The 25,732-nt window shown below is 45.4% G+C and overlaps 1 protein-coding gene across 1 annotated transcript; it reads left to right on the forward strand.

Moving 5' to 3' along the window:
- The first annotated feature begins 2,133 nt into the window (after positions 1–2,133).
- CCDC9 (coiled-coil domain containing 9) lies at positions 2,134–25,313 on the forward strand. Its single transcript, XM_030970205.1, has 11 exons — positions 2,134–2,591; positions 3,941–4,027; positions 5,962–6,016; positions 9,983–10,083; positions 13,406–13,489; positions 15,156–15,281; positions 18,772–18,873; positions 20,375–20,469; positions 23,409–23,554; positions 24,392–24,440; positions 25,143–25,313. The coding sequence occupies exons 1-11, from the start codon at positions 2,589–2,591 to the stop codon at positions 25,228–25,230; spliced, it is 936 nt and encodes a 311-aa protein (XP_030826065.1). The 5' UTR covers positions 2,134–2,588; the 3' UTR covers positions 25,231–25,313.
- Positions 25,314–25,732: the final 419 nt, after the last annotated feature.

The following is a 25,732-nucleotide window of genomic DNA, read 5'->3' on the forward strand; positions in this document are numbered from 1 at the left end:
AATAGGGGTATCAGTGTCAATACAGGTACAGGTGTCATACATGTACAGATACAGGTGTCAATGTAAATACAGGTGTGTCAATAAAGGTACTGGTGTCAATCCAGGTACAGGTACAGGTGTCAATATAAGCATAGGTACAGGCGTCAGTACAGGTACCAGGGTCAATATAAATACAGGTGTGTCAATAAAGGTACAGGTGTCAATCCAGGTACAGGTACAGGTGTCAATGTGAATACAGGTGTGTCAATAAAGGTACTGGTGTCAATCCAGGTACAGGTACAGGTGTCAATGTGAATACAGGTGTCTCAATAGAGGCACCAGTGTCAATACAGGTACAAGTAGAGGTGTCAATGTAAATACAGGTGTGTCAATATAGGTACAGGTATCAATATAAGTGTAGGTACAGGCATCAGTACAGGTACCAGCGTCAATATAAATACAGGTGTGTCAATATAGGTACAGGTGTCAATCCAGGTACAGGTACAGGTGTCAATCCAGGTGCAGGTAGAGGTTCACCTACAGGCACCTGCACAGGTGTGGGTACAGGTGAAGGCGCCGGTGTGGCAGTGCCATAGGTACCTGTGCAGGTGTGACGGTGCCATAGGAACCTCAGTTACCTGTGCAGGTGTGACGGTGCCGTGGGTACCTGAGTTACCTGTGCAGGTGTGACTGTGCCGTGGGTACCTGTGCAGGTGTGACGGTGCCATAGGAACCTCAGTTACCTGTGCAGGTCTGACGGTGCTGTGGGTACCTCAGTTACCTGTGCAGGTGTGACTGTGCCGTGGCTACCTGTGCAGGTGTGACTGTGCCGTGGGTACCTCAGTTACCTGTGCAGGTCTGACGGTGCCGTGGGTACCTGTGCAGGTGTGACGGTGCCATAGGAACCTCAGTTACCTGTGCAGGTGTGACGGTGCCGTGGGTACCTGTGCAGGTGTGATGGTGCCGTGGGTACCTGAGTTACCTGTGCAGGTGTGACTGTGCCGTGGGTACCTGGGTTACCTGTGCAGGTGTGACTGTGCCATGGGTACCTGCGCAGGTGTGACGGTGCCATGGGTACCTGAGTTACCTGTGCAGGTGTGACGGTGCCGTGGGTACCTCAGTTACCTGTGCAGGTCTGATGGTGCCATGGGTACCTGAGTTACCTGTGCAGGTGTGACGGTGCCATGGGTACCTGAGTTACCTGTGCAGGTGTGACGGTGCCGTGGGTACCTGTGCAGGTGTGACTGTGCTGTGGGTACCCGTTTCACCCCCAGTTTCCCCTGTAAATCACTCCCAGTCCCTCCCAGTTTCCCCTATAGATCCCCCTCAGTTCCGCCCCAGTTCCCCCCAGTTATTCCCAGTTCCCCCCCAGTTTCCCCCCAGTTATTTCCAGTTTCCCCCCAGTTTCCCCCCAGTTTCCCCCCCAGTTATTCTCACTTTCCCCCCAGTTATTCCCAGTTTCCCCCCAGTTATTCCCAGTTTCCCCCCAGTTTCCCCCCAGTTATTCCCAGTTTCCCCCCCAGTTATTCCCAGTTTCCCTCACAGTTATTCCTAATCCCCCCCCAGTTTCCCCCAAGTTTCCCCCCAGCCCCGCCTGGCCCCGCCCCCGGCGCCGCGCGCGCCCCGGCTCAGCCAATCAGCGGCCGCGGCCGCTGCCAGAGCCTCAGCTGCCATGGAGACAGCCGGGGGGCGGGACCAGCGGGGGCCACGCCCATCGCCTGCCCCGTGAGCACGCCCAGAATGGGAGGGGCCAGGCGGAGCCACGCCCATACATGGTATTTGATGGGGGAGTGAGGCTGGGCCGGAGACACGGGGGGGACAGAGGGACACGGGAGGGACAGAGGGACAGAGAGGGGACAGAGAGGGGACAGAGAGGGGACAGAGGGACACGGGAGGGACAGAGGGACAGAGAGGGGACAGAGAGGGGACAGAGAGGGGACAGAGGGACACGGGAGGGACAGAGGGACAGAGAGGGGACAGAGAGGGGACAGAGGGGACATGGGGACAGGAGGGGGCAGGTGGACAGACAGACATTGAGGGGACAGAGGGACATGGGGGGACAGGGGGACATTGGGGGACATTGAAGGACATTGGGGGGACAGAGGGGGACACGGGGACATCGAGGCCAAGGGCTGCAGGGACACAAAGCACAGCCTGGGGGCACTGTGGGGGAAACACGGGGTGACCCCACTCGGGTGACAAAAGTGACAAGGGGACCCCAGGTGCCACCTCCAGGGGATGACAGAGGTGCCACCAACCCCCGGTGCCACCACCGAGGGGTGACAAAGGTGCCACCAACACGAGGCGACACCTCCAGAGGTGCCACCAACACAGGGTGACGTTGCCAAGGGTGACAAAAGTGACAAGGGGACAGCAGGTGACCCCTCCAGGGGTGACAAAAGTGACAAGGGGACCCTCGGTGCCACCCCCAGGGGGTCCCGGGGCGCCCCCGCCTCTCCCCCATTCCCCCCACCATTGCCCTTTTAAGCCTCCCCTGGTGGGCCCCACCTTTTCGCCATCGCCCCTTTAAGCTGCGCCGCCCTGCCCATCCCGGAAGCGGAAGTGGCGCCGCACACGTGGGCGGGACCGGCTCCGTTCCCGAGGCCGCCATGGTGGGTCCGGCGGTCCCGGGGGTCCGGGGGGGTCCCGGGGGTCCCGAGGGTCGTTCCGGGGGTTCCGGGGTGCGCTCGGGGCTCTGGGGGATTTTGGGATTTAAAACAAAAAAAAATTTAAATTTTTTTTTTAAATTTTAAAATTTTTTTTGGTTATTTTTTGGTGATTTTTTAGGATTTTATTGGGGGGGTTTCTCCCCAGTCCCGGTGGGTTTTGGGTTTTTTTTCTTTGAATTTTTGACATTTTGAAGGGTTTTAAATTTTATTTATTTTGAAACTTTTGGGGGTTTTTTGAGACTTTTTTGGGAGATTTTTTCGCGTTTTCTTGGGGGGTTTTCTGGGCAGCTCCAGATTTGTGGTTTTTTGGGTTTTTTTTTCCGTTTTTTGCAATTCTTTTTGGGATTTTTTGGGTTTTTTTGGAGCCTTTTTTGAGATCTTTTTTGGGTTTTCTGGGGACTTCTGTGGCGTTGTTTTCGGTTTCTTTTTTTCGCTTTTTGGGATTATTTGGAGATTTTTGGGGAGGTTTTTTTTGAGACTTTTTCTGAAATTTTTTGGGGTTTTCTGGGATGGTTTAGGGAGGGTTTTTCTTTGGGGTTTTTTGGATTATTTTTGAATTTTTGGGGCTTTCTTTTGAGTTTTTATTTATTTTCTTGAGAGGTTTTCTGTGGAGTTTTAGAGATTTTTGGGGTTTTTTGATTTGTGTTTTTTTTATTTTTGGGGTCTTTTTGGGTTTTTTTTTATTTTTTAAATTTTTTTGAGTTTTTTTGTGGGTGTTTTGTGGGTTTTAATTTTTTTTTTTATTTTTGGGGTTTTTTTTTGTTTTCTTTTATTTTTTGGGCTTTTTTGGTGTTTTTTTAAATTATTTTTTGGGGTTTTGTGGTGGGGTTTTTTTGGGCTTTTTTTGGTTTTTTTTTTTTAATTTTTGGGGTTTTTTTGCTTTGGTTTTTTTTTTTTTTTATTTTATTTTTTGGGGTTTTTTTGGTGGGGGTTTTTGGGTTTTTTTTTAAAACTTTTTTAATTTTTTGGGGTTTTTTTTTTTTTTTTTCTTTTTTTAAATTTTCTTAATTTTTTGGGGTTGTTTTCATGGGGTTTTTTTTTTTTTTTTTAATTTTCTTAATTTTTGGGGGTTTTTTGGGGGTTTTTTGGGTTTGGTTTTTTTTAATGTTCTTAAATTTTGGGTTTTTTTTCGTGTTTTATTTTTTTTTTAATTTTCTTAGTTTTTTGGGTTTATTTCGTAGGGTTTTTTTGTTTTTTTTTTTTAATTTTTTTAATTTTGGGGGGGTTTTTTTGGTGGGTTTTTATGGTTTTTTTGTAATTTCGTTTGTAATTTTGGGGTTTTTTTGGCGCAGGCGGCGGCGCTGGAGAAGGACGCGGAGCTGGACCGGAGAATCGCGGCGCTGCGCAGGAAGAACGAGGCGCTGGTGCGGCGCTACCAGGTCAGCGACGGGGGCAGAGAACCCCAGAAATCCCCGAAATCCCCCAAAAATCCCCAAAATCCCCCCCAAAAATCCCTGAAATCCCCCCCAAAAATCCCACTGAGATCCTCCCCAAAAAATCCCTGAAATTCCCCCAAAAATCCCTGAAATTCCCCCAAAAATCCCCCCAAAATCCCTGAAATCCCCCCCAAAAACTCCAAGAGAGACTTCCCTAAAAATCCCTGAAATTCCCCCCAGAAATCCCCGAAATTCCCCCCAAAAATCCCCGAAATCCCCCCCAAAAATCCCCGAAATCCTCCCCAAAAATCCCTGAAATTCCCCCAAAAAACTCCAAGAGAGACTTCCCCAAATATCCCTGAAATTCCCCCCCAAAAACACCAGCAGAGACTTCCCCAAAAATCCTTGAAATTCCCCCCAAAAATCCCTGAAATTCCCCCCAAAAACACCAGCAGAGACTTCCCCAAAAATCCCTGAAATTCCCCCCAAAAATCCCTGAAATTCCCCAAAAATCCCTGAAATTCCCCAAAAATCCCTGAAATTCCCCAAAAACTCCAAGAGACTTCCCTAAAATCCCTGAAATTCCCCCCAAAAATCCCACTGAGATCCTCCCCAAAATCCCTGAAATCCCCCCCAAAAACTCCAAGAGAGACTTCCCTAAGAATCCCCACCCCCAGAAATCCCCAAAATCCCCCCCAAATATCCCTGAAATTCCCCCCAAAAATCCCTGAAATTCCCCAAAAATCCCTGAAATTCTCCCCCAAAAATCCCTGAAATCCCCCCCAAAAACCCCAAGAGAGACTTCCCTAAAAATCCCTGAAATTCCCCCCAGAAATCCCTGAAATTCCCCCCAAAAATCCCACTGAGATCCCCCCAAAAACACCGAGACTTCCCCAAAATATCCCTGAAATTCCCCCCAAAAATCCCTGAAATTCCCCCCAAAAATCCCTGAAATTCCCCCCAAAAAATCCCTGAAATTCCCCCAAAAACTCCCTGAATTCCCCAAAAATCCCCCAAAATCCCAAATCCCCCAAAAATCCCCGAAATTCCCCAAATATCCCCTGAAATTCCCCAAAAATCCCCAAAATTCTCCCCCAAAAAATCCCTGAAATCCCAAAAATCCCTGAAATTCCCCCAAAAATCCCTAAAAATTCCCCCAAAAACCCAAGAGAGACTTCCCAAAATTCCCTGAAATTCCCCCAAAATCCCCGAAATTCCCCCAAAAATCCCTGAAATTCCCCAAAATCCCTGAATCCCCCAAAAATCCCCTGAAATCCCCCCAAAAATCCCTGAAATTCCCCCAAAAATCCCCCCAAAATCCCTGAAACCCCCCCAAAAATCCCTGAAATTCCCCCCCAAAAATCCCTGAAATTCCCCACAAAAATCCCTGAAATTCCCCCAAAAACTCCAAGAGAGACTTCCCCCAAAAATCCCTGAAATTCCCCCAAAAATCCCTGAAATTCCCCCCAAAAATCCCTGAAATTCCCCCAAAAATCCCTCTGAAATTCCCCAAAAAACCCAAGAGACTTCCCTAAAAATCCCTGAAATTCCCCAGAAACCTGAAATTCCCCCAAAAGTTCCCTGAAATTCCCCCAAAAATCCCCTGAAATTCCCCCCCAAAAATCCCCTGAAATCCCCCCCAAAAATCCCGGAAATTCCAAAAATCCCTGAAATCCCCCCCAAAAATCCCTGAAATTGCCCCCAAAAATCCCACTGAGACCCCCCAAAAATCCCTGAAGTTCCCCCAAAAACCCTCCCCGAGACCCCCCCAAAATTCCCTGAAAACCCCCAAATTTCCCCCCTCAAAAACCCAAATTCCCCCCAAATAATGTCCAAACTTCACCAAAACAACCCCAAATTTCCTCCCACAAAAAACCCCAAATTTCCCCCAAATTTCCCCCAAATTTGCCCAAATTCCCTGGAATTTGCCCTGGCAGGAGATCGAGGAGGATCGGCGGCGGGCCGAGCACGAGGGGGGAAATGTGACCCCCTGAGCCCCCCAAAAAACCCCAAATCCTCCCCAAAAAACCCCAAATTTCCCCCCAAAAACCCCAAATTCCCCCCAAAAAACCCCAAATTCCCCCAAAAACCCCAAATTTGCCCCAAATCCCCCGAATTCCCGGCAGGAGATCGAGGAGGATCGGCCGGGTCGAAAGGCCGAGGGGGAAATGTGACCCCTGAGCCCCCTAAAACCCAAAAATCCTCCCCAAAACCCCAAATTTCCCCAAAACCCCAAATTCCCAAAAACCCCAAATTCCCCAAAACCCCAAATTTCCCCAAAACCCCCAAATTCCCCAAATTTGCCCCAAACCCCACCTCCCCCCCCCATCCCCACAGGGAGATCGAGGAGGATCGGGAGGCGGCGAGGGGGAAATGTGACCCCTGAGCCCCCAAAAACCCCCAAATTTCCCCCAAAAAAAACCCCAAATTTCCCCAAAACCCCAAATTTCTCCCCCAAAAAGCCAAGCAAATTTCCCCTAAAAAATCCCAAATTCCCCCCAAATAACCTCCAAATTTCACCAAAACAACCCCAAATTTCCCCCCTAAAACACCCCAAATTCCCCCAAAAACCCCAAATTTGCCCAAATTCCCCCAAACCCCCGAATTCCCCGCAGGAGATGGAGGAGGATCGGCGCCGGGCCGACAGGGGAAAATGTGATCCCTGAGCCCCTTAAAACCCCAAATCCTCCCCCAAAAAAAACCCCAAATTTCCCCCAAAACCCCAAATTTCTCCCCCAAAAAACCCCAAATTCCCCAAAACCCCAAAAACCCCAAATTTGCCCCAAATCCCCCGAATTCCCCGCAGGAGATCGAGGAGGATCGGGGCCCGGCCGAGCGAGGGGAAATGTGACCCCTGAGACCCCAAAAACCCCAAATCCTCCCCAAAAACCCCAAATTTCCCTAAAAACCCCAAATTCCCCAAAAACCCCAAATTCCCCCAAAAACCCCAAATTTCTCCCCCAAAAAGCCGCAAATTTCCCCTAAAAAATCCCAAATTCCCCCCAAATAACCTCCAAATTTCACCAAAACAACCCCAAATTTCCCCTAAAACCCCAAATTCCCCAAAACACCCAAATTTGCCCAAATTCCCCCAAACCCCCGAATTCCCCGCAGGAGATGGAGGAGGATCGGCGCTGGGCCGAACGCGAGGGGGAAAATGTGATCCCCTGAGCCCCCCAAAAAACCCCAAAATCCTCCCCAAAAAACCCCAAATTTCCCCCAAAAACCCCAAATTTCTCCCCAAAAACCCCCAAATTCCCAAAACCCCCAAAAACCCCAAATTTGCCCCCAAATCCCCCGAATTCCCGCAGGAGATCGAGGAGGATCGGCGCCGGGCCGAGCGCGAGGGGGGAAATGTGACCCCCTGAGACCCCCAAAAAACCCCAAATCCTCCCCAAAAACCCCAAATTCCTCAAAACCCCAAATTCCCCAAAAACCCCAAATTCCCCAAAAACCCCAAATTTCCCCCAAAAAGTCAAATTTCCCTAAAAATCCCAAATTCCCCCCAAATAACCTCCAAATTTCACCAAAACAACCCCAAATTTCCCCCCTAAAAAACCCCAAATTTCCCCCAAAAACCCAAATTCCCCCCCAAAAAACCCCAAATTTCCCCCAATAGGAGGCGAGGAGGATCGACGAGGGGCTGTCATCCTACCCCAAAACCCAATTTCCCCAAAAACCCAAATTTCAAAACCAAATTCCCCAAAAACCCCAAATTTCCCCAAAAACCCCACCGCCCAAATTTCCCCCAAACCCCCGAATTCCCCGCAGGAGATCGAGGAGGATCGGCGGCGGGCCGAGTGCGAGGGGGGAAATGTGACCCCCTGAGCCCCCAAAAAACCCCAAATCCTCCCCAAAAAAAACCCCAAATTTCCCCCCAAAAACCCCAAATTTCTCCCCAAAAAACCCCAAATTCCCCAAAAACCCCAAATTCCCCCAAATTTGCCCCAAACCCCCCAATTCGGCAGGAGATCGAGGAGGATCGCGAGGGCGGCGCGAGGGGGAAATGTGACCCCTGAGCCCCCAAAAACCCCAAATCCCTCCTCCCCAAAAAAACCCCAAATTTTCCACCCCCAAATTTACCCCAAAAACCCCCAATTTCTCCCCAAAAAGCCGCAAATTTCCCCTAAAAAATCCCAAATTCCCCAAATAACCTCCAAATTTCACCAACAACCCCAAATTTCCATCCCTACAACCCAAATTTCCACCCAAACCAAAAGCCCCCAAAACCCCCAAATTTCCCAGATAGAAACACAAGAAGAATCGGGGCGAGGGGGGGGCTGTCATCCCATGAGACCCCCAAAAAACCCCAAATCCTCCCCAAAAAACCCCAAATTCCCCCCAAAAACCCCAAAATTCCCCAAATTTCCCCCAAACCCCCCAATTCCCCGCGAGATCGAGGAGGATCGGCGCCCCCAGCCCCAGGGCGGCGCTAGACCGGGCCCCCGGCGGGGACAGTAGAGCCCCAGGGACCCCCCGGGGTGAGAATCGGGGATTGGGGGGAATTTGGGGATTTTGGGGAAATTTGGGTTTTTTGGGGGAATTTGGGGGTTTTTAAGGGAAATTTGGGGGGAATTTGGGGTTTTTTGGGGGAATTTGGGGTTTTTAAGGGAAATTTGGGGGGAATTTGGGTTTTTTGGGGGGAATTTGGGGTTTTTTCAGGGAAATTTGGGGGAAATTTGGGGGGAATTTGGGTTTTTGGGGGGAATTTGGGGTTTTTTCAGGGAAATTTGGGGGGAATTTGGGGTTTTTTAGGAAATTTGGGGGGAATTTGGGTTTTTTTGGGGGGAATTTGGGTTTTTTTAAGGGAAATTTGGAGGGAATTTGGGTTTTTTTGGGGGGAATTTGGGGTTTTTTAAGGGAAATTTGGGTTTTTAAGGGAAATTTGTGGGGAATTTGGGTTTTTTTGGGGGGAATTTGGGGTTTTTTAAGAGAAATTTGGGGGAAATTTGGGGTTTTTGGGGGAATTTGGGGTTTTTAAGGAAATTTGGGGGAAATTTGGGGTTTTTGGGGGGGGAAATTTGGGGTTTTTTTGGGGGGGATTCTGGGATTTTTTGGGTTTTTTTTGGGGGGGTTTTGGGGGTTTATTTGGGTTGATTTGGGTTTTTGGGGGGGTTTATTTGGGACTTTTTGGGGGAGTTTATTTGGGATTTTTTGGGAGTTTATTTGGTTTTTTGGGGGGTTATTTGGGATATTTTTGGGGGGGTTATTTTGGGATTTTTTGGTTTTTTTGGGGTTTTTTGGGGGGTTTATTTGGGGGTTTCTTGGGGGGTTTATTTGGGATTTTTTGGGGTTCATTTGGGATTTTTTGGGGGTTGATTTGGGGTTGATTTGGGATTTTTTGGGGTTCAATTGGGATTTTTTTGGGGGTTCATTTGGGATTTTTTGGGGGTGTATTTGGGGTTGTTTATTTGGGATTTTTTGGGGTTCATTTGGGTTTTTTGGGGGGTTGATTTGGGATTTTTTGGGGGTGTATTTGGGGTTGTTCATTTGGGATTTTTGGGGTTCATTTGGGATTTTTGGGGGGTTGATTTGGGGTTGTTTATTTGGGATTTTTTGGGGGGGTTCATTTGGGATTTTTGGGGGTTGATTTGGGATTTTTGGGGGTTGATTTGGGGTTTTGGGGTTGATTTGGGATTTTTTTGGGGGTTGATTTGGGATTTTTTGGGGTTGATTTGGGATTTTTTGGGGTTGATTTGGGTTCATTTGGGATTTTTTGGGGGTTGATTTGGGATTTTTTGGGGTTGATTTGGGATTTTTTGGGGTTGATTTGGGATTTTTTTGGGGGTTGATTTGGGATTTTTTGGGGGTTGATTTTGGGGTTCATTTGGGATTTTTTGGGGTTGTTTATTTGGGTTCATTTGGGTTCATTTGGGTTCATTTTTCCCCTCCCCAGGAGCAGCAGCAGCAGCAGCAGCCCCCGGGCCCCCCCCCCAGAATTTGGGGGCGCCCCCCGAGGGGGGGGGGAGGGGCCGGGCGGGGGGGGGGGGGGCCTGGGCGGTCCCAGCCCCGCAGGGCCCGGGGGAGGGGGAGGGGCCGGGCCCGACCGGAAATCCCAGGTGAGCATGGGGGGAGGGGCGGTTTGGGGGGATTTGGGGGGAATTTTTGGGGAATTTTGGTCTCTTTTGGGGTGAATTTTGGTTTGAATTTTGGGGTGAATTTGGGTTTTTTAGGTTGAATTTTGGGATGAATTTTGGGGTATTTTTATGGTGAATTTTGGGTCAATTTTGAATGAACTTTGGGTTGAATTTTGGGTTGAATTTTGGGGTGAATTTGGGGGTTTTTTGGTTTGAATTTTGGGGTGAATTTTGGGTTTTTTGGGGTGAATTTTGGGTTTTTTGGGTTGAATTTTGGGGTGAATTTTGGCCTATTTTGAATTTTACGGTGAATTTGGGTTTGGGGTTGAATTTTGGGTGGTTGGGGTGTTTTTATGGTGAATTTCTGGTCAATTTTGAATGAATTTTGGGGTGAATTTGGGGGTTTTTTGGGTTGAATTTTGTGTTGAATTTTGGGGTGAATTTTGGATATTTTGGGGTGAATGTTGAGGTTTTTTGGTTTGAATTTGGGGTGAATTTTGGGTGAATTTAGGGGTGAATTTTGGCCAATTTTGTGTTGAATTTTGGGGTGAATTTGGGTTTTTTAGGTTGAATTTTGGGATGAATTTTGGGATATTTTTATGGTGAATTTTGGGTCAATTTTGAATGAACTTTGGGGTGAATTTTGGTTTGAATTTTGGGGTGAATTTTGGGTTTTTTTGGGTTGAATTTTGGGTTTTTTTGGGGTGAATTTTGGGTTTTTTTGGGGTGAATTTTGGGTTTTTTTGGGTTGAATTTTGGGGTGAATTTTGGCCTATTTTGCTTTGAATTTTGGGGTGAATTTGGGTTTGGGGTTGAATTTTGGGTGGTTGGGGTGTTTTTATGGTGAATTTCTGGTCAATTTTGAATGAATTTTGGGGTGAATTTGGGGGTTTTTTGGGTTGAATTTTGGGTGAATTTTGGGGTGAATTTTGGCCAATTTTGTGTTGAATTTTGGGGTGAACTTGGGGGTGAATTTGGGGTTTTTTGTGTTGAATTTGGGGTGAGTTTGGGTTTTTTGGTTTGAATTTGGGGTGAATTTGGGTTTTTTAGGTTGAATTTTGGGATGAATTTTGGGGTATTTTTATGGTGAATTTTGGGTCAATTTTGAATGAACTTTGGGTTGAATTTTGGGGTGAATTTTGGGGTGAATTTTGGGGTTTTTTGGTTTGAATTTTGGGGTGAATTTTGGGTTTTTTTGGGTTGAATTTTGTGTTGAATTTTGGGGTGAATTTTGGGGTTTTTTGGTTTGAATTTTGGGGTGAATTTTGGGTTTTTTTGGGTTGAATTTTGGGTTTTTTTGGGGTGAATTTTGGGGTGAATTTTGGCCTATTTTGCTTTGAATTTTGGGGTGAATTTGGGTTTGGGGTTGAATTTTGGGTGGTTGGGGTGTTTTTATGGTGAATTTTTGGTCAATTTTGAATGAATTTTGGGGTGAATTTGGGGGTTTTTTGTGTTGAATTTGGGGTGAATGTTGAGGTTTTTTGGTTTGAATTTGGGGTGAATTTTGGCCAATTTTGTGTTGAATTTTGGGGTGAACTTGGGGGTGAATTTGGGTTTTTTGGTTTGAATTTTGGGGTGAGTTTGGGTTTTTTGGTTTGAATTTTGGGGTGAATTTGGGTTTTTTAGGTTGAATTTTGGGATGAATTTTGGGATATTTTTATGGTGAATTTTGGGTCAATTTTGAATGAACTTTGGGTTGAATTTTGGTTTGAATTTTGGGGTGAATTTGGGGTTTTTTGGGTTGAATTTTGGGTTTTTTTGGTTTGAATTTTGGGGTGAATTTTGGGGTTTTTTGGGGTGAATTTTGGGTTTTTTTGGGGTGAATTTGGGGTGAATTTTGGGTTTTTTGCTTTGAATTTTGGGGTGAATTTGGGTTTGGGGGTTGAATTTTGGGTGGATTTGGGGTGTTTTATGGTGAATTTTGGTCAATTTTGAATGAATTTTGGGGTGAATTTGGGGGTTTTTTTGGTTGAATTTTGTGTTGAATTTTGGGGTGAATTTTGGATATTTTGGGGTGAATGTTGAGGTTTTTTGGTTTGAATTTTGGGGTGAATTTTGGGTGAATTTAGGGGTGAATTTTGGGGTAATTTTGTGGGTTTTTGGGTTGAACTTGGGGGTGAATTTGGGTTTTTTGTGTTGAATTTTGGGGTGAATTTGGGGTTTTTAGGTTGAATTTTGGGATGAATTTTGGGGTATTTTTATGGTGAATTTTGGGTCAATTTTGAATGAACTTTGGGTTGAATTTTGGGGTGAATTTTGGGGTTTTTTGGTTTGAATTTTGGGGTGAATTTGGGGGTTTTTTGGGTTGAATTTTGGGGTGAATTTTGGGGTGAATTTTGGATATTTTGGGGTGAATGTTGGGGTTTTTGGTTTGAATTTGGGGGTGAATTTTGTGTTGAATTTTGGGGGTGAACTTTGGGGTGAATTTTGGGTTTTTGGTTTGAATTTTGGGGTGAATTTGGGTTTTTGGTTTGAATTTTGGGTTGAATTTTGGGGTTTTAAATTTGAATTTTGGGATGAATTTTGGGGTATTTTTATGGTGAATTTTGGGTGAATTTTGAATGAACTTTGGGTTGAATTTTGGTTTGAATTTTGGGGTGAATTTGGGGTTTTTTGGGTTGAATTTTGGGTTTTTTTGGTTTGAATTTTGGGGTGAATTTTGGGGTTTTTTGGTTTGAATTTTGGGTGAATTTTGGGGTTTTTGGGTTGAATTTTGGTTTTTTTTGGGTTGAATTTTGGGGTGAATTTTGGGGTTTTTTTGGGTTGAATTTTGGGGTGAATTTTGGGGTTTTTTGGGTTGAATTTTGGGGTTTTTTGGGTTGAATTTTGGGTTTTTTTGGGGTGAATTTTGGGTTTTTTTGGGTTGAATTTTGGGGTGAATTTTGGCCTATTTTGCTTTGAATTTTGGGGTGAATTTGGGTTTGGGGTTGAATTTTGGGTGGTTGGGGTGTTTTTATGGTGAATTTCTGGTCAATTTTGAATGAATTTTGGGGTGAATTTGGGGTTTTTTGGTTGAATTTTGGGTTGAATTTTGGTGTGAATTTTGGATATTTTGGGGTGAATGTTGAGGTTTTTTGGTTTGAATTTGGGGTGAATTTTGGGGTGAATTTTGGCCAATTTTGTGTTGAATTTTGGGGTGAATGTTGAGGTTTTTTGGTTGAATTTTGGGTTGAATTTGGGTTTGAATTTGGGGTAATTTGGGGTGAATTTGGGGTGAATTTGAGGTGAATTTGGGGTTTTTTGTGTTGAATTTGGGGTGAATTTGGGTTTTTTGTGTTGATTTTGGGTTTTTTGGCGTTGCCAGGAGTGGGAGCAGCGGCGGCTGCAGAACATCGAGCAGATGAACGAGGAGATGGAGAAAATCGCCGAGTACGAACGGAGCCGCAGGGTGAGAGCCCAGCGCGGACCAGTACGGACCAGTATGGACCAGTATAGACTGGTATAGACCAGTATAAACCAGTATGGACCAGTACGGACCAGTATGGACCAGTATAGACCAGTACGGACCAGTATGGACCAGTATAGACGAGTACGGACCAGTACGGACCAGTATAGACCAGTATGGACCAGTACAGACCAGTATAGACCAGTATAGACCAGTATGGACCAGTATAGACCAGTATAGACCAGTATAAACCAGTACGGACCAGTATGGACCAGTACAGACCAGTATAAACCAGTACGGACCAGTATGGACCAGTATAGACCAGTACGGACCAGTATAGACCAGTATGGACCAGTATAAACTGGTATAGACCAGTATAGACCAGTATAAACCAGTATAGACCAGTAGGAACCAGTATGGACCACTAGGAATCAGCACAGATCCCTACAGACCAGTATAAACCAGTATAGACCAGTACAGACCAGCACAAACCCATCGAAACCGCTTAACTCCCCGTGCGCTTCCCAGTACGCCCCAGTTAACTCCCAGTCCCTCCCAGTTCATCCCAGTGACCCCGGTGTGTCCCAGGAGGGGCTCCCAGTTTATCCCAGTTTGTCCCAGTCCATCCCAGTTTATCCCAGTCCATCCCAGTTTATCCCAGTTTAGTTTGTCCCAGTCTATCCCAGTTTGTCCCAGTCCATCCCAGTTTATCCCAGTCCATCCCAGTTTATCCCAGTTTAGTTTATCCCAGTCCCTCCCAGTCCATCCCAGTTTATCCCAGTCCATCCCAGTTTATCCCAGTTTAGTTTATCCCAGTCCATCCCAGTTTGTCCCAGTCCCTCCCAGTCCCTCCCAGTTTATCCCAGTTCAATCCCAGTCCATCCCAGTTCAATCCCAGTCCCTCCCAGTCCCTCCCAGTCCCTCCCAGTCCCTCCCAGTTCCCTCCCAGTTCCCTCCCAGTCCATCCCAGTTCAATCCCAGTTCCCTCCCAGTTCCATCCCAGTCCATCCCAGTTCATCCCAGTCCCTCCCAGTTCAATCCCAGTTCCCTCCCAGTTCCATCCCAGTCCATCCCAGTTCAATCCCAGTCCCTCCCAGTTCAATCCCAGTTCCCTCCCAGTTCCATCCCAGTCCATCCCAGTTCCCTCCCAGTTCCCTCCCAGTCCCTCCCAGTTCAATCCCAGTTCCCTCCCAGTCCCTCCCAGTCCCTCCCAGTCCCTCCCAGTCCATCCCAGTCCGTCCCAGTCCCTCCCAGTTCCATCCCAGTTCAATCCCAGTTCCCTCCCAGTCCCTCCCAGTCCATCCCAGTCCCTCCCAGTCCCTCCCAGTCCATCCCAGTTCAATCCCAGTCCCTCCCAGTCCATCCCAGTTCCATCCCAGTCCCTCCCAGTCCCTCCCAGTCCATCCCAGTTCCATCCCAGTCCATCCCAGTTCCCTCCCAGTTCCCTCCCAGTCCCTCCCAGTTCAATCCCAGTTCCCTCCCAGTCCCTCCCAGTCCCTCCCAGTCCCTCCCAGTCCATCCCAGTTCCATCCCAGTCCGTCCCAGTCCCTCCCAGTTCCCTCCCAGTTCAATCCCAGTTCCCTCCCAGTTCCCTCCCAGTCCGTCCCAGTTCAATCCCAGTCCCTCCCAGTCCGTCCCAGTCCCCCCCAGTGTGCGCTGTGTGTCCCAGGAGGGGCAGCCGGAGCGGAACCCCGTCCGGAACTTTCTGGACGACCAGCGTGCCATGCCCCGAGCCGGGGCGCTGGGGGCCGGCCACCAACGCAACTGGGGGGGCCCCGACCTGGGCAAGGCCACGGTGGGTACCCCCCAAAATCCCCCAAAGTCACCCCAAATTCACCCCAAAATACCCCAAAATCCCCCAAAGTCACCCCAAAATCCCCCCAAATCCCCCAAATTTACCCCAAAATCCCCAAATTCACCCCAAAATGCCCAAAAATCCCCCAAAATCCCCCCAAAATCCCCCAAATTCACCCCAAAATCCCCCAAATTCACCCCAAAATGCCCAAAAATCCCCCCAAATTCACCCCAAAATCCCCCAAATTCACCCCAAAATCCCCCAAATTTACCCCAAAATACCCCAAAGTCACCCCAAAATCCCCAAATTCACCCCAAAATCCCCCAAAATACCCCAAATTCACCCCAAAATCCCCCGAAGTCACCCCAAAATCCCCCAAAGTCACCCCAAAATCCCCAAATTCACCCCAAAATGCCCAAAAATCCCCCAAAGTCACCCCAAAATCCCCCAAATTCACCCCAAAAATCCCCCAAATTACCCCAAAAATACCCCAAAATCACCCCCAAAATCCCCAATACCCCCCAAAATCCCCAAAATTCCCCCAAATTCACCCCAAAATCCCCCAAAGTCACCCCCAAAATCCACAAATTCACCCCAAAAATTCCCCAAAAATCCCCCAAAATCCCCCCCCAAAATCCCAAATCCCCAAAATCCCCCCCAAAATCCCCCAAAATCACCCCAAAATCCCCAAAATTACCCCCAAAATCCCCAAAATCCCCCCAAAATCTCCCACCCCAAAAATCCCCCAAATCCCCCCAAATTTACCAAAAATCCCCAAATCCCCCAAAATCCCCAAAAAATCCCAAACCCCCCCAAATCCCAAAATCACCCCAAAAATCCCCCAAATTCACCCAAATCCCAAATCACCCCAAAATCCCAAATTTACCCCCAAAATACCCCAAAACCCCAAAATCCCAAATCCCAAAATCCCCCAAAATCCCCCAAATTCACCCCAAAAATCCCCAAATTACCCCAAAATCCCCCAAAATCCCCCCAAATTACCCCCCCCCAAAATTCACCCCAAAATCCCCAAATTTACCCCAAAATACCCCAAATCCCCCAAAATCCCCAAATTCACCCCAAAATCCCCCAAAATCACCCCAAAATCACCCCAAAATCCCCAAATTCACCCCAAAATCCCCCAAAGTCACCCCAAAAATCCCCCCCAAATTCAAAATCCCCAAAAAATCCCCAAATTTACCCCAAAATCCCCCAAAGTCACCCCAAAATCCCCCAAAAGTCACCCCCAAAATCCCCAAAAATCCCCCAAAATACCCCCAAATACCCCCCAAAACCCCAAAGTTACCCCAAAAACCCCCCAAATTCACCCCAAAAATCCCCAAATTCACCCCAAAATCCCCAAAAATCCCCAAATTCACCCCAAAAACCCCCCAAAGTCACCCCAAAATCCCCCAAATTCACCCCAAAATCCACTACATTCACCCCAAAATCCCCCAAATTCACCCCAAAATCCCCCAAATCCCCCAAATGTACCCCCAAAATCCCCAAATGTACCCCAAAATACCCCAAAATACCCCAAATTCACCCCAAAATCCCCCCAAAGTCACCCCAAAATGCCCAAAGTCACCCCAAAATGCCCAAAAATCCCCCAAATTTACCCCAAAATCCCCAAATTTACCCCAAAATACCCCAAAATCCCCCAATTCACCCCAAAAATTCCCAAAATTTGCCCCAAAATCCCCACATCTCACCCCAAAATCCACATATTTCACCAAAATCCCCCAAATTTACCCCAAAATCCACACATTTACCCCAAAATCCCCCAAAATCCCCAAATTGACCCCCAAAATCCCCCAAATTCACCCCAAAATCCACACATTTACCCCAAAATCCCCCAAAATCCCCAAATTTACCCCAAAATCCCCCAAAGTCACCCCAAAATCCCCAAATGCACCCCCAAATCCCCCAAATTTACCCCAAAATCCACACAGTTCACCCCAAAATCCACACATCTCACCCCAAAAATCCCCCAAATTTACCCCAAAAATACCCAAATTTACCCCCCAAAAATTTCCAAAATTTACCTCCAAAATCCCCAAAATTCACCCCAAAAATCCCCATAATTTACCCCCCAAAATCGGCCAAAAAATTCCCAAAATTTACACCAAAAACCCCCAAATTTACCCCCCAAAACCCCCAAATTTAGCCCCAAAAATTCCCAACATTTATCCCCAAATTTCACCCCCAAAATCCCCAAAATTTACCCCAAAAAATCCTGAAAAAAATTCCCAAGAATAGTTTTGAGATATTTTGGGGCTTTGTTTTTGGGGGGGTAAATTCTGGGAGGATTTTTTTGGGGATTTTTTTGGGGTTTTGTTGGGAATTTTTCCGGGGTTGTTTTGGGATTTTTTGAGGGATTTTTGGGGTTTTTTTTGGGTTTTTTAATGGGATTTTTATGCGATTTTTTGTTGGGTTTTTTTTGGGGGTTTTTTTATGGATTTAATGGGATTTGTATGCGATTATTTGGGGTTTTTTTTGGTTTTTTAATGGGATTTTTATGTGATTTTTTGTTGTTTTTTTGGGGTTTTTTTTGGTTTTTTAATGGGATTTTTATGGGATTTTTGGGGGTTTTTGGGTTTTTATGGTTTTTTTGTTTTGGTTTTTTGGTTTTATGGGATTTTTTGCGTTTTGGGTTTTTTTTGTTTTTTTAATGGGATTGTTTTGGCTTTTTAATGGGATTTTTATGCGGTTTTTTGGGTTTTTGTTTTTTTTTTTTTTTGGGATTTTTTTTTTTGGTTTTTTTAATGGGATTTTTATGCGATTTTGTGTTCTTTTTTTGGGGTTTTTTTTTGGCTTTTTAATGGGATTTTTATGCGATTTTTGGGGTTTTTTTGGCTTTTTAATGGGATTTTAATGCGATGTTTTGGTTTTTTTGTTTTTTAATGGGATTGTTTTGGCTTTTAATGGGATTTTTTGGCTTTTTAATGGGATTTTTATGCGGTTTTTGGGTTTTTTTTTGTTTTTTTAATGGGATTTTTATGCAATTTTTAATGGGATTTTTATGCGATTTTTGGGTTTTTTTTGGGGGGTTTTTTTGCTTTTTAATGGGATTTTTATGCGATTTTGTGTTCTTTTTTTGGGGTTTTTTGGCTTTTTAATGGGATTTTAATGCGATGTTTTGGGGTTTTTTTTTTTAATGGGATTGTTTTGGCTTTTTAATGGGATTGTTTTGGCTTTTTAATGGGATTTTTATGCGGGTTTTTTTTTAATGGGATTTTTATGCGATTTTTAATGGGATTTTTATGCGATTTTTGGGGTTTTTTGGGGTTTTTTTGCTGTTTAATGGGATTTTTATGCGATTTTGTGTTCTTTTTTTGGGGGTTTTTTTTGGCTTTTTAATGGGACTTTTATGCGATTTTTTGTTTGTTTTTGTTGTTTTTTGGGGCGATTTTCACTGGATTTCTTTTTTTTAAATTTTTTTTTTTTTTTTCAATTTCTGGTTTTTCCCTGCGTTTCTCCCGCACGCCAGGCCCGGCGGGGGGGGTCCCGTTTTGGGGAGGGGTCTCCCCCCCTGGACCCCACGCTGTGGATGACGGGGCGGCAGCGGGCGGAGCACGAGCGCTGGAAACGCGAACGGGAGCGAATCGACCGCGAAGGCGTCCGGCGGCGACCGCACAACGGGCGCGCCTGGAGGAGGGAGTGGGACGCGCAGAAACCCGAGGCCTTGTGCGTCCGGGGCAAAAACCCGAGATTTGGGGCAAAAACCGAGATTTGGGGCAAAAAAATGGGAATTTTCCGTCAAAAAATGGGATTTTTAGGCAAAAAAATGGGATTTTTAGACCAAAAATTGGGAATTTTTGGACCAAAACAATGGGATTTTGGTGGGGAAAAATTGTATCTTTGGAAGGAAAAAAAATGGGATTTTTGGACAAAAAAGTGGGGTTTTTAGGCAAAAAAATGGGGTTTTTAGGCAAAAAAATGGGATTTTTGGGAAAAAAATGGGATTTTTTGGGAAAAAAATGGGATTTTTCCATCAAAAAATGGGATTTTTGAAAGAAAAAAATGGGATTTTGGTGGGGAAAGATTGAATCTTTGAAAGGAAAAGAAATGGGTTTTTTGGGAAAAAAGGTGGGGTTTTTAGACTATGAAAATGGGATTTTTCGATCAAAAAATGGGATTTTTGGAAGGAAAAAAATGGGATTTGGTGGGGGGGAAAAATGGGATTTTTGGACCAAAAACGAAGGGATTTTGGGAGAAGAGAAATGGGGTTTTAGGGGAAAAAACGGGATTTTTAGGATTTTTAGAGTTTTAAAACAATGGGATTTTTGGGGGGAAAGGATGGATTTTGGAAGGAAACAATGGGTTTTTTGGACAAAAGTGGGGTTTTAGGCAAAAATGGGGTTTTGGGAAAAGGGATTTTCCATCAAAAATGGGTTTTGGAAAAAATGGGATTTTGGTGGGGCAAGATGAAACCCGAAAAGGCATTGGGTTTTTGGGGAAAAAGATGGGGTTTTAGACTATGAAAATGGGATTTTTCAAAAAATGAGATTTTTGGGGAAAAAAACGAGATTTGGGGGAAAAATGGGATTTTCACGTCAAAAATGGGATTTTTGGAGGCAAAAATGGGATTTTTAGACCAAAAATCGGGATTTTTGGAGTTTAAAACAATGGGATTTTGGGGAGGGAAGAAGATTGTATCTTTGGAAGGAAAAAAAATGGGATTTTTGGACAAAAAGCTGGAGGGAGTTTTAGGCAAAAAATTTGGGGTTTTGGGGCAAAAATGGGATTTTTGGGAAAAAAATGGGATTTTTTGGGAAAAAAATGGGATTTTTCCATCAAAAAATGGGATTTTTGAAAGACGAAAAAATGGGATTTTGGTGGGGAAAGATTGAATCTTTGAAAGGAAAAGAAATGGGTTTTTTGGGAAAAAAGGTGGGGTTTTTAGACTATGAAAATGGGATTTTTCGATCAAAAAATGGGATTTTTGGAAGGAAAAAAATGGGATTTGGTGGGGGGGAAAAATGGGATTTTTGGACCAAAAACGAAGGGATTTTGGGAGAAGAGAAATGGGGTTTTAGGGGAAAACCGGGATTTTTAGAGTTTAAAACAATGGGATTTTGGGGAGGGAACGGGAACGGGAGCGAATCGACCGCGAGCGGCTGCAGCGGCACCGCGACCACAACGGCGCCTGGAGGAGGGAGTGGGACGCGCAGAAACCCGAGGCCTTGTGCGTCCGGGGCAAAAAACCGAGATTTGGGGCAAAAAACGAGATTTGGGGCAAAAAACGGAGAATTTGGGGCAAAATTTTGGCCAAAAAACCGGGATTTTTAGGCAAAAAAATGGGATTTTTAGACCAAAAATCGGGATTTTTTGGACCAAAACAATGGGATTTTGGTGGGGAAAAATTGGATTTTTGGAAGGAAACAAAATGGGATTTTTGGACAAAAAAATGGGGTTTTTAGGCAAAAAAATGGGGTTTTTGGGAAAAAAATGGGATTTTTGGGAAAAATGGGATTTTTCCATCAAAAAATGGGATTTTTGAAAGAAAAAAATGGGATTTTGGTGGGGAAAGATTGAATCTTTGAAAGGAAAAAAAATGAGATTTTTGGGAAAAAAGATGGGGTTTTAGACCAAAAATTGGGATTTTTGGACCCAAAACAATTTTTGGAAGGAAAAAATGGGATTTGGGGGGGGAAAAATTTTTTTGGATTTTTTGGAAGGAGAAAATGGGATTTTTAGAGTAAAAGAAAAAATGGGATTTTTAGGCAAAAAAATGGGGCTTTTAGGCAAAAAAAAAGGGATTTTTAGACCAAAAATTGGGATTTTTTGGACCAAAACAATGGGATTTTGGTGGGGAAAAATGGGATTTTTGGAAGGAAAAAAAATGGGATTTTTGGAAGGAAAAAAAATGGGATTTTTAGGCAAAAAAATGGGGTTTTTAGGCAAAAAAATGGGATTTTTGGACAAAAAAGTGGGGTTTTTAGGCAAAAAAATGGGGGTTTTAGGCAAAAAAATGGGATTTTTGGGAAAAAAATGGGATTTTTGGGAAAAAATGGGATTTTTCCATCAAAAAATGGGATTTTTGAAAGAAAAAAATGGGATTTTGGTGGGGAAATATTGAATTTTTGGAAAGAAAAAAAATGAGATTTTTGGGAAAAAAAGATGGGGTTTTTAGACCAAAAATTGGGATTTTTTGGACCAAAAAAATGGGATTTTGGTGGGGAAAAATTGGATTTTTGGAAGGAAAAAAAATGGGTTTTAAGGAAAAAATGGGGTTTTAGGCAAAAAATTTTGACAAAAAAGTTTTTACAAAATTGGGATTTTTGGAAAAAATGGGTTTTTAGGGAAAAGGATAAAAATGGGATTTTTGGAAGGAAAAAAAATGGGATTTTTAGGCAAAAAAATGGGATTTTTCCATCAAAAAATGGGATTTTTGGACGACAAAAATGGGATTTTGGTGGGGAAAAATTGTATCTTTGGAAGGAAAAAGATGGGGTTTTTAGACTATAAAATCCGATTTTTGGGAAAAAGATGGGGTTTTTAGGCTAAAAAAATGGGATTTTTAGGCAAAAAAATGGGGTTTTTGGACCAAAAACGAAGGGATTTTGGGAGAAGAGAAATGGGGTTTTAGGGGAAAAAACGGGATTTTTAGACTTTAAAAAAAAGGGATTTTGGGGATAAAAGGAAGGGAGGTTTTGGGGGAAGAACCCGGGATTTTGGGAAATGAAATGTGGCGGTTTGGGCTCCAGGGCCAAAGGGGTTTGGGGAGGGAACGGGTTCATTTTGAATTCTGGGCTGAATTTTGAATTTTGGGATCTTCAGGTGAATTTTGGGGTAAATTTTGGAATTTTCAGGTGAATTTTGGGGTGAATTTGGAATTTTGGGGTGAGTTTTGGGGTTTTTGGGTGAACTTTGGGCTGAATTTTGGGGCTCCCCAGGTGAATTTTGGGGTAAATTTTGGAATTTTCAGGTGAATTTTGGGGTGAATTTGGAATTTTGGGGTAAATTTTGGGGTGAATTTTGGAATTTTCAGGTGAATTTTGAAGTGAAATTTGGGCTGAATTTTGGGATTTTGGGGTACATTTTGGGCTGAATTTTGGGGCTCCCCAGGTGAATTTTGGGCTGAATTTTGGGATGTTCAGGTGAATTTTGGGGTGAATTTTGGAATTCTCAGGTGAATTTTGAGGTGAATTTTGGGATCTTCAGGTGAATTTTGGGCTGAATTTTGGAATTCTCAGGTGAATTTTGGGCTGAATTTTGGAATTTTGGGCTGAATTTTGGGCTGAATTTTGGGGCTCCCCAGGTGAATTTTGAGGTGAATTTTGGGGTGAATTTTGGGGTAAATTTTGGGCTGAATTTTGGGATGTTCAGGTGAATTTTGGGGTGAATTTTGGAATTTTCAGTTGAATTTTGAGGTGAATTTTGGGATCTTCAGGTGAATTTTGGGCTGAATTTTGGAATTCTCAGGTGAATTTGGGGCTGAATTTTTGGGGTAAATTTTGGGCTGAATTTTGGGGTAAATTTTGGGCTGAATTTTGGGGCTCCCCAGGTGAATTTTGAGGTAGAATATTTTGGGCAGGTGAATTTTGGGCTGATTTGTGTCAGGTTAATTTTGGGATTTTTTTGAGGTGAATTTTGGGGTAAATTTTGGGGTAAATTTTGGGCTGAATTTTGGAATTTTCAGTTTAATTTTGGGCTGAATTTTGGGGTGAGTTTTGGGATTTTGGGCTGAATTTGGGGCTGAATTTGGGGGTGAATTTTGGGCTGAATTTTGGGATGTTCAGTTTAATTTTGGGCTGGATTTTGGGATTTCGGGCTGAATTTTGGGGTGGATTTTGGGGTAAATTTTGGGCTGAATTTTGGGGCTCCCCAGGTGAATTTTGGGCTGAATTTTGGGATGTTCAGTTTAATTTTGGGCTGAATTTTGGAATTTTCGGGCTGAATTTTGGGCTGGATTTTGGGGTGAGTTTTGGGATTTTGGGCTGAATTTGGGGGTGAATTTGGGGTGAATTTTGGGATGTTCTGTTTAATTTTGGGCTGGATTTTGGGCTGAATTTGGGGGTGAATTTTGGGCTGGATTTTGGGATTTCGGGCTGAATTTGGGGCTGAGTTTGGGGTGAGTTTTGGGATTCGGGGTGCCACCTCTGCCCTTCCCCCCCCCCCCAGGTTCTCGGGGGTCCCGGAGGAGCCCGAGGGGGGAGGGGCCTCCCCCGGCCCCGCCCCTCCCCCCCCCACCCTGGCCGAGTTCTGCCCCTCCCCCCGCGCGGCCGGCGGAGGCGGGGCCGAGCCCGGGGGGAGGGGCGGCCCTACAGGTGAGGGGGGAGGGGCGGGGGGGAGGGGGATTTGTTTGGGGATTTTTAGGGGGGATTTTTGGGGAATTTTTGGGGAACTTTTGGGGGATTTTTTGGGGATTTTTTTGGATTTTGGGGGGAATTTTGGGGGGGATTTTTTGGGGGGATTTTTTGGGGGCAATTTTTGGGGGATTTTTTGGGGATTTTTGGGGATTTTTTTGGATTTTGGGGGGAATTTGGGGGATTTTGGGGGGAATTTTTTGGGGATTTTGGGGTTTTTTTTGGGGGATTTTTGGGATTCTGGGGGGTATTTTGGGGAATTTTGGGGGGGATTTGTGGGGGGATTTTGGGGGATTTTTTTTTTTTTTGATTTTGGGGGAATTTTTTGGGGAGTTTTTTGGATTTGGGGGGAATTTTTTTTGTTTTTGCGGGGATTTTTGGGATTTTTTTGGGAATTTTGGGGGTGGATTTTTGGGTTATTTTGGTGGGATTTTTTGGGGATTTGGGGGGATTTTTGGGGAAATTTTTTGGGGGGATTTTTTGGGGATTTTTGTGAATTTTTGGGAGGATTTCATTGAATTTTGGGGGTTTTGTGGATTGTGGGGGGGTTTTGGGGGCATTTTGGTTTTTTTGAGTTTTTTTTTAATTTTGGGGGAATATTTTGGGGGATTTTGGTTTTTTGGGGGGATGTATTGGGGCTTTTGGGGGGATCTTTGGGGCTGTTTTTGGGGGAAATTTGGACAGATTTGGGGAATTTTAGGGGATTTTGAGAGGATTTGGGGGGTTTGGGGAGATTTTGGGGATTTGCCCCAAATTTTGGCCGAAATTCCCGAATTTCTCCCCGAATTCCATTGGCAGTTTCCACGACGATCGCTGGGAGCCGCAGCCGGAGCCTGAGAGGCCCCAGGTGACCCCAAATTTGGGATTTTTGGGATTTTTGGGATTTTTGGGATTTTTGAGAATTTGGAATTTTAGGATTTGGGAATTTTGGGATTCCTTTCCCCCCTGGAATTTTGGGGATTTGGGATTTTTTGGGGGGATTTTGGACCAGCCCCGAAATTTTAGGATTTGGAATTTTGGGAAATTTGGGAATTTTGGAATTTGGGGGATTTGGGGAATTTTGAGATTTTGGAATTTTGGGATTTGGGGAATTTTGGGATTCTGGAATATTTGGGATTTTGGGACCCCCCCCCCCAGAATTTTTGGATTTGGGAATTTTGGATGTTGGCATGCCCAGAATTTTGGGGATTTGGGGGATTTGGGATTTTTCAGCCTCCCCAGCATTTTAGGATTTGGGAATTTTGGGATTTTTTGATTTAGGATTTTTGGGAATGTTGGGATTTGGGATTTTTGGGATTTTTGGATTTAGGATTTTTTGGGAATTTGGGAAATTTTGGGATTTGGGAGTTTGGGATTTTGGGATCCCCCCCCCCGGAATTTTGGGGATTTGGGATTTTGGGGATTTTTGGATTTAGGATTTTTGGGAATTTTGGAATTACGGGATTTGGGATTTTGGGGATTTTTGGATTTGGGATTTCTGGGAATGTGGGGAATTTTGGGATTTTTGGGTGGGAGATTTTTGGGATTTTGGGATTTCCCCCCCCCCCAGGTCCCCGAGAAGGTTCCGGAAGGCGGCGCCGCCCCGGGGGGGGTCCCGGGGGGGTCCCAGGAGGACTCGGACCAGTGGGAGGATCTGAGCGAGGACGAGGAGGAGGAGGAGGAGGAGGAGGAGGAGGGAGGAGGAGGAAGGCCCCGGCTCGGAGCAGCGCGAACCAGTGACCCCCAGCGACCCCCGCGGTGCGTCAAACCAGTTCAAACCAGTGACCCCCTAAACCAGTGACCCCCCCGGTGCGTCCCAGTTCAAACCAGTGACCCCCAGTGACCCCCCCGGTGCGTCCCAGTTCAAACCAGTTCAAACCAGTGACTCCCAGTTCAAACCAGTGACCCCCGGTGTGTCCCAGTTCAAACCAGTGACCCCCAGTGACCCCCCGGTGCGTCCCAGTATGGCCCAGTTCAAACCAGTGACCCCCAGTCGCTCCCAGTTCACACCAGTCCCTCCCAGTTCAAACCAGTGACTCCCAGTTTAAACCAGTGACCCCCCCAGTGCGTCCCAGTTCAAACCAGTAACTCCCAGTGACCCCCGGTGCGTCCCAGTATGGCCCAGTTCAAACCAGTGACCCCCAGTCGCTCCCAGTTCAC

The sequence above is a fragment of the Camarhynchus parvulus genome, unplaced genomic scaffold (genome assembly GCF_901933205.1).
Source record: "Camarhynchus parvulus unplaced genomic scaffold, STF_HiC, whole genome shotgun sequence".
NCBI lineage: Eukaryota > Metazoa > Chordata > Aves > Passeriformes > Thraupidae > Camarhynchus > Camarhynchus parvulus.